Genomic DNA, 12,741 nt, shown 5'->3' with positions numbered 1-12,741 from the left:
TACCTTGGTCATTGCCAGGCGCTCGGTCCCTGGGATTTGTCTTACAAGAGGTGCATCTTGGACCATCCTAACACCCCTTGAGAAAGGATGGTCCCCATTTTACAGATAAGGAAAATGAAATCAGAGAGGAGAGATGGCCCCCCACAGGATGTGATGTGCCAGATTCCATCACCCACTCTACGAAGGGAAAAGTAAGCGGGTTAAACGATAGGAATTCAAGGAATTCAAGTATTTATTGAGACCCAAGGTCCAGCAGTGATTCCCAAAGGGTGGTCCCCAGACCACTGGCATCAGCATCCCATGGGCACTTGTCAGGAAGGCACATTCTCAGGCCCCACCCAAACCTACTGAATCAGAACCTCTGGGGGTTGGAGCCCAGCAATATGTGTGTTTTAACTTGGTCACTTTAACCAAGTTATTCAGAGACAGGAAAATGTTGAAAACCATTGAGCAGGGAAAAGAGTTCCAGCTGGGTGGGGAAGCAGGCACTCAAACATGGAGACAAGATGATGAGGCCGGACTAAGTGGCAAACCTTGAGAATCCAAAGCTCCAAGAAGGCAGCATACACACCTTGCTGGGAAGGACGGCCCTCGTTTCGCACACTCTCAGCACAGCCTGGTGTCCTGCCACGGACAGAACCTGAGGCCTTCGCTGGTTCTCTTAGACCCAGCGTATTTGCATCATCTCATTACATTGAAGTCAGCAGGCAACAAAGGTTGTGACTATCTTAAAATGCTCATGCTCTATTTGGGTGCTTATAAAGCATTTAACCATGATGAAATGTGAGTTTTACGCTTGCAGGCCTTGGGTGGAAGACCATTTGTCCCTCAGTTTTATTTTCACTCTTAATTATTGTGAAATAGGATTTAAGTGTGGACCATATACTCTGATTCCAGCTAAAAAGATAAGCACATTTGTATTTGTGTGGACAAGCCTGTAGATTTCTAATTGTTGTCTCAACCCAGATAAAAGCAACACTTTTAAATAACAGTTCCCCCCATGGTGAGATTAAAGATTGTTCTTATTGCTGTTAACAAGGATAATCATGGGGTGATTATGTAGATGAACAGAATGTATCTCTTTATTGTTGTTTAGAGTTGTGACATCATCTGGTGCCCAGCAGCTTTACTTTGGGGCCATCTGTCGGAAAACTGATAAAGAGACAGCGAGCAAGGGAATCAGGAGTTATGTCCCCTGAACCCTATGATGAGAACTTTACAAATGTTTATCCCCATATTTTCTCCTTGGAAAACATTAGTTATGGGTAGAATATGTACATTTATACCAAGTTCAGTTGTGGGTTTTTTGTTTTTGTTTTTGAGCTATACATTATATAATTTAGAATCACTCACTCTTTGGTTGTAATAAAATGTAAGCAAGTTGACATTTAAACTTTTTTGGCATCTTGAGATTGAAAATGGAATGATGTGTCTACTGGACTTCAAGGAAAAATCAGAAGAAACTAAATCCTGAAATCAATTAGAGCTTGGCATTTTGCATATATATGTGTTCAAAGGATGTGTGTCCACAATGTACCAGAAAACATCATGCTGGTGCTTCAGTTTCTTCACAGTCCAGTGTACATCTCAGTGTACAGTAGTGTACAGTCCAGGGTACATTCCAGTATATAGTGTACAGTCCAGGGTACAGTCCAGGGTATAGTCCAGTGTATAGTGTACAGTCCAGTGCATATCACGTGTACAGTGTACATCTCGTGTGCAGTCCAAGGGGACATCTGGTGTACAGCCCAAGTGCAATCTGGTGTACAGTCCAGTGCACATCTGTGCACATCTGGTGTGCAGTCCAAGGGCACATCTGTGCACATCTGGTGTACAGTCCAGTGTATGTCCAGTGTACCATCCATTGTACAGCCCAGTGTACACCCAGGGTACGTCGTGTACCATCCAGGGTACATTCCAGTGTATGTCCAATGTACAGTCCAGTGTACATCCAGTGTACATCCTAATGTGTAGTCCAGTGTCTGTGCCTGTCTTCTCCATGTTCATAAAATCGTATGAATGGCTTTTACAGTCATTCTTACAAGAAATGTCAAAGAACAAATAGTCAAAAGGTTTGAAGAAGGAAGGATAAAAGGAACAAAATTTAAATGAACTGAAAATTGGATTGCTTGACATTGAATTCAGGTCAGTGGTGTACCAGAGCTCTCTTGTTCTGGCCCACACGAGCAACATTCAAAACATCAGGAATTTTGCCAGCTGATTGTTAAGCCCTTTATAGCTTGAAATTGGCCACAGTGGGAATAGTTACACCAGGGAAATCAGCAAGCACTACAAATCAGGGCTTTTGTTTATCAGAGAGTTCGTGTTCTAGTGGACACATGGACAACTGACATTCATGACTATGGTACAAACTCATCCAACATGTGATGCCACTAAAACTCCTAGATGCCAGAGTCTGGCAGTTCACATGCTAAGTATTTCCCCAGTGTGTCCCTTCTCTGTTATCCTACCATCTCTGCCTGAGCTCCTGTCTCTACTGTCTCTGCCCTAGATTATTGCTTTTGCCTCCCAGCAGACTCTACCAGTGGAACAATGTTATTGTTAAATCTACCACTAGAATAAAGTTTAGTTAAGAACCCTGCCAGTCTGGAATTGAAGAAAAGAAGATAGTTATCTTTGACTATTGGGAAAAATAACATATAACACTTTCCTATATAAACAGAGCACTTTTGATTGACTCTAAAGTAAGTGGTTTTTGGTTTTTTATGTTTTTTTTCTGTTTTGATGTGGGTTTCTACAGATTGAATCTATGAACATAGAACTTACTTTCAAAATAGTTTAGCCAGGGACTTCCCTGATGGTCCAGTGGTTGGGACTTCGCCTTCCAATGCAGGGGGTGCAGGTTCGATCCCTGGTTGGGGAGCTAAGATCCCACATGCCTCCTGGACAAAAAACCAAAACAAAAAACAGAAGCAATATTGTAACAAATTCAATAAAGACTTTAAAAATGGTTCACATCAAAAAAAATCTTAAAAAAAAATAGTTGGCCAGGGCTAGGTTACAGCCTGTAGCTATGTGACAGTGACAGTAATATGATCACAATGGTATTGACCCCATGACTTTTTTGTGTGTGTGTGTGTGTGGTACGCGGGCCTCTCACTGTTGTGGCCTCTCCCGTTGCAGAGCACAGGCTCAGGACGAGCAGGCTCAGTGGCCATGGCCCACGGGCCTAGCCGCTACGCGGCATGTAGGATCTTCCCAGACCGGGGCGCGAACCCGTGTCCCCCGCATCAGCAGGCGGACTCTCAACCACTGCGCCACCAGGGAAGCCCAACCCCATGACTTTTGACCTCACGATTGTCCTGTTCTGGCCAGCTGATCAAAAGCAATTCGTCAGTGAAAATATCCACCAGAGGGAATGCTACTGTGGGGAATGATTAGACCCATCTTTGTCTTGACTTTGCCCCGAGCTTAGTCTGGGGAAAAAACTCCTCCAAGTTGCCTCAGCAACAATTCACTGTCACCCAGCCTGGTGTGAGCACATCCGTAATTAACACTGGTAGATGTGCAGAAACGCAAGAATGCCGCATTATCTTCTAAGCCACATGGCCTCATTAAGAAAGTAAAATGTTTGTGAGGCTCATGCAGGTTTTCTCCCTCTGGGCTGTGGAAGCTCTCTGGCTGTCAGCACAGCACTCAGGGCCAGGAAAGTTCAGAGAATTACTTCAATAATATGACAGCCTCGTCCTTTTTAAATGGAATTCACTGCCGGCTTCCCTCAGAGGCATTCATTGAAATTCCATGCATGAGCCATTCCTGTAGTCACTTAACAATGTCTCTGGTGTTTGCCCTGATTTAACAAAAAAAAGAAAGAGAGAAAGAAAACCAACTTTGTAGTTGTGATAACATGGATCTGGATGGTCTAATTACAGTGAAGAGGCCCTGAGCTTGCAGTAATAGGATGGTTCATCTGATGTGTACGGCCATTAGAAAATGACCCACGCGTGGACGTTCAAGGGGGACAGTAAAGAGGCTTTTAAGAATTACACTCTGTGCAGCAGGAAAGCTAATGAGCAAAAGAGCAAGTCGGAAGAAAAACTACTGCTTCAGGAAGCGTAGTTCCACTTACGGCCTGTGACAGCTTTCCTCAAGTTCATTAGGATGGACTGGGCTTCCCTCTGTTCCCATGCAGCCTCCCCATGGCTCATTCTGCATCTTGTTTTTAAGGAATGAAACCACTAATAATAAATGGTGAGGAAGAGAAAGGGGATGGATGCAGAGACTGCCAGTACATAAGATGAAGGCAGACACACAAAGATGAAAGAAGTCATAGTGGGCTTCAAGAGCCCAAAAATAAAGCAATTTTTTATACTCCTCTTTTTGACTTCTTTATGCTATTTTACTTCATATATTAAGAAGAAAACAGTATCTTATTGTGATGTCCAGGCTAGATATTTTTATCCTATATCTTAATTTTGGGACACGTTTGAAGAAAAGTGTCTTTGGATGCAGTCTGTACGGCTTTCTTGTTTTAAAAGTCCTACATGGGGTTTCCACATAATTTGGGAGGTTGACATAGAGGCAAAATGCTTCAAAAGATACACACCTTGGGCTTCCCTGGTGGCGCAGTGGTTGAGAGTCCGCCTGCCGATGCAGGGGAAACGGGTTAGTGCCCCGGTCCGGGAGGATCCCACATGCAGCGGAGCGGCTGGGCCCGTGAGCCATGGCCGCTGAGCCTGCGCGTCCGGAGCCTGTGCTCTGCAACGGGAGAGGCCACAGCAGTGAGAGGCCCGCGTACCGCCAAAAAAAAAAAAAAAGATACACACCTTGCTTTTCAAAGTTGACCCCCCGCTTCACCTACACTGTCACACCAGGGAGTCAGCACCTAGGAGTAAGAGTGGGACAGTGTCTGTAAAGGCCAGTGAAATCAGATGCCTCCTTAGTCCCAGAGGACCCCCTGGTTCTGGGAGGCCTCAACGTCAGTGGAACTGTCGAGGGCATCTTCCACTCTGCCTGAGGTGGGCGAGGGGCTATCAGTACCCCAAATCCACTTTCTGAAGCATAAGGTGGTAGTTCCTCTTTCAGGAAACCATAGCGATATCATGATACCATAGGATACATCTGTTCCCCCTACTCAAGCCTACCTTGAGCACCAAGGTGCTGTAGGTAGATGAAGCCAGAAAGGACCCTTGTCTTAAAAGACAGTGCCTTCATAACGAAGTAAAACTGGGGAACAAATCCATAGTATTCATAGACTTAGAACACTTGACGAGAGCAGTCTATAGACTCCGAAAGTACAGCCGCCTCTAAGTGGCCTGGGGGATTTTGATTTCTCTGACATCCTAGGCTGTTTCGCAGAGTTTCTGTGTATCTTCTTTCTCTTACCCACTTTTATCTTTTAAATACTACAGATACTATTTTTGTTTCCAAAGGTCAAGTGACTTTCCTAGGGCCAGCAAGTTGCCTGGTGCAGTCAAATAACAGAACTGATGTTACACTTAATGTGCAAAAAAGTTATTTTTACCTTATATTTTGAGAAAACAATCCAGAGTAAATATACAGAGTCTTCAAAGATTGTGAGGAGAGGCGTTATTTGAAACGGTCTTAGTAATTGAAAACTGTAGTTTCCACTGATTAGAAACTCATTAAGTAAATGAAGGGACTAGAATCCATTGGACCCTACTCCAACCTGGCTGCCTGTCTAGTGTCCCAGTATCTGAGTAACAAACCTTTAAAACGTTATTATGTGGCCTGAGTTGATTTTGCCGGGCAATTATGCTTTACCTTTGATTTTTTTCCTTTGATATCAGCAAGATCTTGTTCAACAGACTATGGATTATAACTCTTGTCCTCTTTACTTAATTAACTATTGAGAAAACAATTAATGCAATGAATAGCCATTGAGTACCTGCCATGCTAAGGGGATTTATGTTAAGCTCTGAAAGTTGCAAGAATGTATAATAAATAGTACTACAATTTAGGGAGTAAAAGCAGGGATGCCCAAGTGAGAAAACCACAACTTAAATTCTAGCTTTCCCTCCTACTAGCTGTCTGACCCTGACAATGTCTACATCTAAGTCACAGTTGTCTCTTTTGCAAAAGGAGTTTAATAACACTGACTGCCTCCCAGGATTCTTGTGACAATAAAGTGAAAGTGCTTAATTTACTGCTTGGGTCGGAGTAAGTGATCAACAAATATAGCTTGTTAGCTCCTTTAAAATGGAAAATCTTTAAAGAAGATGAAAGTGTAGAGGAATTGATAGGAAACCAAGAAACCGAACCAGGCAGATATTAGGCAGTGGTGTGTGCAATGCATGACCTATAAAAATTTGGCAAAGGGACAAGCCAGCCCTGGATAAGCATTTTTTTTCTTTTTCATAGTCTTCACCAGCCGTGCCACAACTAAACTACTGTAATTCCATCTCAATACCATGTACAAAGAACAGAATTTGAATTCAGAATCAGCTAGTGGGTTCCTTAGAAACCTGGAGAAATGTGTGTATGTTGGTTCATCCAAGATAAGTCATATTTTCTATTAAGCAGATTATTAACTTTAATCATTTGAAAAGGCATTCTACCATATTAAGAATACTTAATAAATCAAGAGGAAAATTACACTGCTTGGATGGGTTTGGGGAGGTGATGAGAACTGTCTAGCTTCTCAATTACTTTGCTCTGTAGATATTTGCCCTCTTAACTACACCCTTCCTCATCGTCAACCTTTATAACCAACAACAGCCAGGGAATCAAAACCCTGAAAATACAGGTTACGACTTTGTCATTCATTCATTTCCAAAATGTCGGCTCTGTAACAGTGTATTCCAATAAGAGTTAAAAGAATGTCCATCACAATCATGCAATTTATAATTCCTAAATTGTAATCCCAATTAACATTCTGATTTTTCATAAATATGCTACATCCAGCGAAATGTTTCCTTGACAGAATATTAATGAATTATCCTCTGACTACAAATAGTATTCAATAACTGCTGTATTTTAGTCAACACAATATTAAATTTTCAGATTTGTAAGCTCCAGACATCTTAAATGTTATAACTCCTCCGTCTTCGTGGAGGGCACTCATTTATTTGCCAGGAGGCATGTGTCCTTTCCTAACCTTTTTACCTTCAGAAAATAAATGATGCATGTGACTTGAAAATTGAATTAATCTCAACTGAAAAAGGAATAATAAAAATAGCTCATGTCTTTATGATCACCATAGCAAGCCTACAGGGCAGTTACTTTTGCTATTTCTGTTTTGTCAGATGCATTCTATCTACTAATCCTCAATAAATATGAAAAACTGATCATCTCACAGCTAAGAATTGACAAACTGGAACACATTTCTCATTTGAATAGACAAGATAAGCAGGTTGCCACCAGCCAGCGCCGCCACCTCTGCCTTCAGGCGAGCTGTGTCCCCGGTAGACCCTGTTAGTTCGTGCTTAGGTCACTGCTATCACATTTCTATTTGTCTATTCCTGGACCGGAGCTCAGATTCACATTCCAAATAGCCTCCTGTCTCAAGGACCATTCTGCGGCCTACCTTCTGTAGCATCATGTAAAGAAATGGAGCCCTCCAATTAAACCATTCCAGGTGTAAATTTCTTGCCTGGAGAGCGAATTGAGAAATGAATGGGGTTCATGAATATAAATGGGGCTTTCCTTACACTTAAGTTTTCATTTGGAAATTGTATGGCATGATTCGCTCCCCACATAAATCTTTATTTGCCTTAAGTGTGTTTACCGTGGGAATCCCAGTGCACAGCTGGTAGCCCATTGCTATGCATGACTGAATATTAAAGTTCACAAATCATCAGGCAGAGGGGGCTTGGGGAGGGCGACATCGCAGTGTCCCTGCATCTGTGTGCTCAGCAAAGATGAATCACACCCTCCCGGGCCGTGCACCTTTACTGGGACGAGGCCACCCAACCTCACTCTTTTTCTCTCCTTGAATATTATTTGACAGTTGCTTCCCCTTTCTACCAAGACATTCTGTTTTCTGTATGTCTTAACAGCTCTGTTATCATCAGACTTATTTTTCCTTTCACCCCAATTTTGGTTTATAGAGCTGATGTAATAAATGAATCTTTCATAGGCCACCTCAATTTCTTTTTGAACAGACTCTGTGAAACAGAGTCATTTTGAAGATGACTCGGTGAAAGGATGGAACGATTCAATAAGCAAATACATCATCTTTAGATGCAAGGCCACTGGGCCTCTCCAGCTGTCCCCTCTCCCCTCCTTCCCTCTCCTCTTTTTGTTTACAAAAAAGCCGTGTGTATTCTGCAACAGGACCATTGAGGCCAACTGGGCTTTCACCAGAAGACCAAATATAAGTCAGACTTTTAGAAGACATTTCTCTCATTTTCAACCTGTACTTTGAATCTTCAGCCAGAAATAAGGCACCATTACACGGACTTGGAAGTGTGTTCATACTGCCTGCTCTTTGTATCTTCAGCCAGAAATAAGGCACCATTACACGGACTTGAAAGTGTGTTCACATTGCCTGCTCTTTGTTATAGAACTAGGAAATGGTAAGGAAGGCTGTGGTCATGAATTTTCTATAGTCATGCCAAGTTATTTTTTTAACATATACAACAATTCACGTGACAGTGAATTTGACGTGGCTAGGAGTAATGTCATAATAATAGTAAAACAGCAACAGAATTATTTTAGGGCCAACGGGTATATGAATAAGAGTGGAAGATCTAGACAATGGGAAATCATAGAAAACAGTTTTTTACAATTAATGTTTAATTTCTCCCTGCATATGAGGCATTCTGGGAGGTAGTAAGGGCCATGACATGGCCTTAAGTCACATTTCTTGTTCCCCAGTCTGATGATTTTTCCATACTGTATAAACTGCAAACACTTTGCCATATTGTATAAACCCTCTGAGCTGAGGTTACTGGTATCAGTTAAGACCCGCAAAGCATATGTAAGGGAGGCTTTGACTGTGTTATCACCGACACAATGTAACTGGAGGAAAGGTGGTCAGGACGCTTAATTACATTCTTAATATGTGGTGTCTTTGCAAGAATGTAGAATAACCTAGTAAGGAAAACCACTATGACAGTGGAGTAGGGAGAGTAATGTGAACATGAAAAACATGGGACACATAAAGGAGGTCAAAGGATGACTTTCCAGATTACACACCTGCTCCACTTACCAATCGATGCAGGCACAGTCCAGGCCTCCCAACTCAGCTCATCCCCAGGTTTGCTCTCTCGGGTGTTCCAAACTGACCACACCTTATTTCCATCCCTTAGATGAATAGAGTTTATCTGTAACTCAGTGACTATTTGCAAGACACGTTTCCACAGTATTTCTAAGATGAGTGAAAACACATTTTTGCAGAGCAAAGGACAGCGAAGTACTGTCTGTTTAAACTTACATTATAGGGCTTCCCTGGTGGTGCAGTGGTTGAGAATCTGCCTGCCGATGCAGGGGACACAGGTTCGATCCCTGGTCTGGGAAGATCCCACATGCCGCGGAGCAGCTAGGCCCGTGAGCCACAACTACTAAGCCTGCACGTCTGGAGCCTGTGCTCCACAAGAGAGGCCGCGATAGTGAGAGGCCCGCACACCGTGATGAAGAGTGGTCCCCACTTGCCACAACTAGAGAAAGCCCTTGCACAGAAACGAAGACCCAACACAGCCATAAATAAATAAATAAATAAATAAATAAATAAACAAACAAATAAATAAAGGAATTCCCTTAAAAAAATTTTAAATTACATTATAGTCTTTATGTAATTTTACCCTTTCTCAGTTAAAACTCTCACATGTACTCAAAACAAGGTCTATTTATAAACAATGTGGTTTGATTAGGAATCTTTTACCCTTTGTTTCAATTTTTTAAACCTGGTTGTAAAACTTAGTGTCTGCGTTAAGAAAATCTAGGATTGTAAAGACTTTCTCACAGGGAATTGTATTAAGACAGCAGTTCCACTGATTTCCAGGCACTCGGTACAGTTAATAGTATGAGCTCTGGAAGGACCTTATTTTACAGCATGAAGTAAATCTGTTTTATTTCTCTATCACTATGTCATCTTCACCTACATCACAACTTTCTTCCCAATATTTGTAAGAACAATTCACAGCCTTCTTTTAAGAATGCATTTTAAACCACATCTTGTAGTAGGGATTAAGATAATTAGAATAAATCCTGGTCCACTTAAAAAAGAAGGAAAAGAAAACCTACCAACTGACCCATCCAGAAGGTCATAAACACATACCTTCTTTACATGTTGTACTCTGCATTATCTATGATATGTACATGATCCCTCATGGGAGTGTTTTGCCAGAACGTTTCCTTGGGAGCTAGCGGTGGCACAGAATAAAAGCATGACACACCTGCTGTTGTTGCCTTTTGTCTAAGTCAATGAACGCTGAATTATGTAGAGTAGGGAGTCATTCTGTTCACTAGGGTATGGAAAACAGAATGCATCCTAAGTTAACAGGCTGTTTGGTGACCTCTGTGTGAAGTGAGGTGATGCAGAAAAGCGAGAGGGTAAGAGAATGAATCAAATTAATTCGGAAAAAACTTGATAATGTGTGACTTCTCCAAATATCATTGAAACCAAAGCAAAAGATGAATCTGAAAGGTTTCATTTACAGCAGTCAACCGATGTCAATACAGGTTCCCGTCTTTGCACCATGAAGAATTTACCACTGTCACAACCTGCTGATTGGACCACTCTTATGGATGGAAGTATCAGTGAATTTTTTGGAGTCATACCCTTGTCCACCCCAAGAAACAAAACATGCATTATTAGGAAATACACACTCCTGATACAGCGATTGAAAGGTCTGCAGGTTGCCTGGTGAAGAAGCGCTCTCATCCCGTACAATATCATCATTGTTCTTCTTGGTACAGCCAGTTCAAAAGGTGTTCTTTCTTCACAGGTTACCAGCCGCTCTTGTCTGGTCAACAGGGGTTCCAAGGCCTCATGGGGGTGCAGCAGCCGCCTCAGAGTCAGGGCATGATGAGCAGCCACCAGGGAACTCCAGTGCAAAGCGTGATGCTCTCCTACCCAACCGTGTCTAATTATCAGGTGCATATCAGTAACTTGGAAAATTGTGTTTTATAAAGCAGAACTTGCCTAAGTACAGGCTGTGGGTACGTCCCCACATCGGCTGGTTGGCTGGGTGGTAGGTGCTAGGCCCAGCCAGTGCTGACGGCTGATTTTGAGTCAAGATTATAATAGACAAGCAGAAAATGGGAACTGTATACTTCTGTAACTACTGTGGCTTTTGAATGCCCTGCTAAGTGTGCTTCCATATAGACTTTCTATTCATGGAAGAAAATCCTTTAAAGTTCTATTCATGAAGACCTTCGGGCATTCTGTTGAAATTGTACTTACTGGGAGAAAGTCTTCACAGCAAATTTTCATTTGTTTTTGGTCACACCCAAAGAAACTTCATTTCACCACAAATTTATCTTATAAGGGATTTTTAAGTGGCATCTCAAGATTCATTTAAAGGGCATTTATTGGACCTGACAGCTGCATTTTCCAGACTAAACCCACACTGGGTATTTAAAAAGTGTCATGCCCCCTTCTGTAATGTATATCCTGAAATACCCTGGCAGGGGGTAGTGAAGAGTTGGCGAAATACTTTAATCATTAAATTTAGCTGCACCAGGTACTTCTGGCCCTGGAGAACTTATCCTCGGTCCTCCTGCCCTGACAATCCTTGTTCAAACTGCATCAGTTTCTACCTCCAACTGGATAGGAGATGTTCTCTAAAGCTGCAGGTTGAGAGTGAGCTGGTGTTCCTGGGACCGAATCCCCTTTTACTATCGATGGCTCCAGACCACTTGGCGTAAAACCGGAATGGGAGCGTGGCTTTTCAAAACGGAGAGTAATCCAGAGTGGGAGGTCCAGATGGCAGTCCCCGGAAGGCCAGGAGAGAGGAAGGAAGGAGGCTCAGAACTAACATCTTCTGAGCATGTACTTCTAGCCAGATGTGTCCCGAGAGCTGTACACCCCTTCAGTCCTTTCAGGGGCACTTTGAAGGAGGTTACATTATGCAGATGGACTCAGAGAATCAGAGAGGTTAAGTGACTTGCCCAATGTGAAACAGCTGATAAAAGGGAGAGCTGGGATTCCAACCTAAAAGCATGACTGTTTTTGATGACACCACTGTAGCTCATGGGACACCCCAAAATACTCTCTTCATATAGGCTTCTGTCTTGTGTCTTCCTACAGGTGCCAATGACCCAGGGTTCTCAAGGACTGCCCCAGCAGTCATACCAACAGCCAATCATGCTACCTAACCAGGCAGGCCAAGGGTCCCTCCCAGCCACTGGAATGCCTGTGTACTGTAACGTCACACCGCCGACCCCTCAGAACAACCTTAGGATGATGGGCCCTCACTGTCCCTCCAGCACTGTCCCCGTGATGTCAGCCAGCTGCAGGACCAACTGTGCCAGTATGAGCAATGCTGGGTGGCAGGTCAAGTTCTGAGCACTCTGGCCACGGTACATGTCTTCAGATACTACTCATGGCCTTTTAAGGGAGGAGGAGCAAGGTGCGAAAACTCACTGAGGACTTAAGTATTCACTCAACACCCAAATGACTGCTGCTGGTATTCTGTAAAAAACAAAACAAACAAACAAAAAAAAACAAAGACTAATCCACACATTAGCTCGTTAATGGTGCATATTTCCGTCATGTCTGCTAGGTATGCCTTTCTAGCTTAGCTAGTGACATGAATTCATCAAGGTAAGATTTTCTCCTACCACTGAATACCACTGTGTAGATGATAATATCCC

General features: G+C 42.7%; 1 protein-coding gene across 20 annotated transcripts in view; it reads left to right on the top strand.

Moving 5' to 3' along the window:
* Window positions 1-12,433, top strand: part of ARPP21 (cAMP regulated phosphoprotein 21) — a gene marked incomplete at both ends in the record, with an annotated part of 117,030 nt that extends 104,597 nt beyond the window's left edge. For all 20 annotated transcript variants that reach the window (XM_079713117.1, XM_079713116.1, XM_079713121.1 and 17 more), the window contains 2 exons: window positions 10,872-11,020; window positions 12,176-12,433. In XM_079713117.1, coding sequence (XP_079569243.1) covers window positions 10,872-11,020; window positions 12,176-12,433 — 407 coding nt within the window. The remainder of the gene's footprint in view (window positions 1-10,871; window positions 11,021-12,175) is intronic.
* Window positions 12,434-12,741: the final 308 nt, after the last annotated feature.

The sequence above is a fragment of the Hyperoodon ampullatus genome (genome assembly GCF_949752795.1).
Source record: "Hyperoodon ampullatus genome assembly, chromosome: 10".
In the NCBI taxonomy this organism is placed as follows: Eukaryota; Metazoa; Chordata; class Mammalia; order Artiodactyla; family Ziphiidae; genus Hyperoodon; species Hyperoodon ampullatus.
Note: the sequence above shows the minus strand (reverse complement) of the source record. Positions and strands in the feature narration are given on the sequence as shown.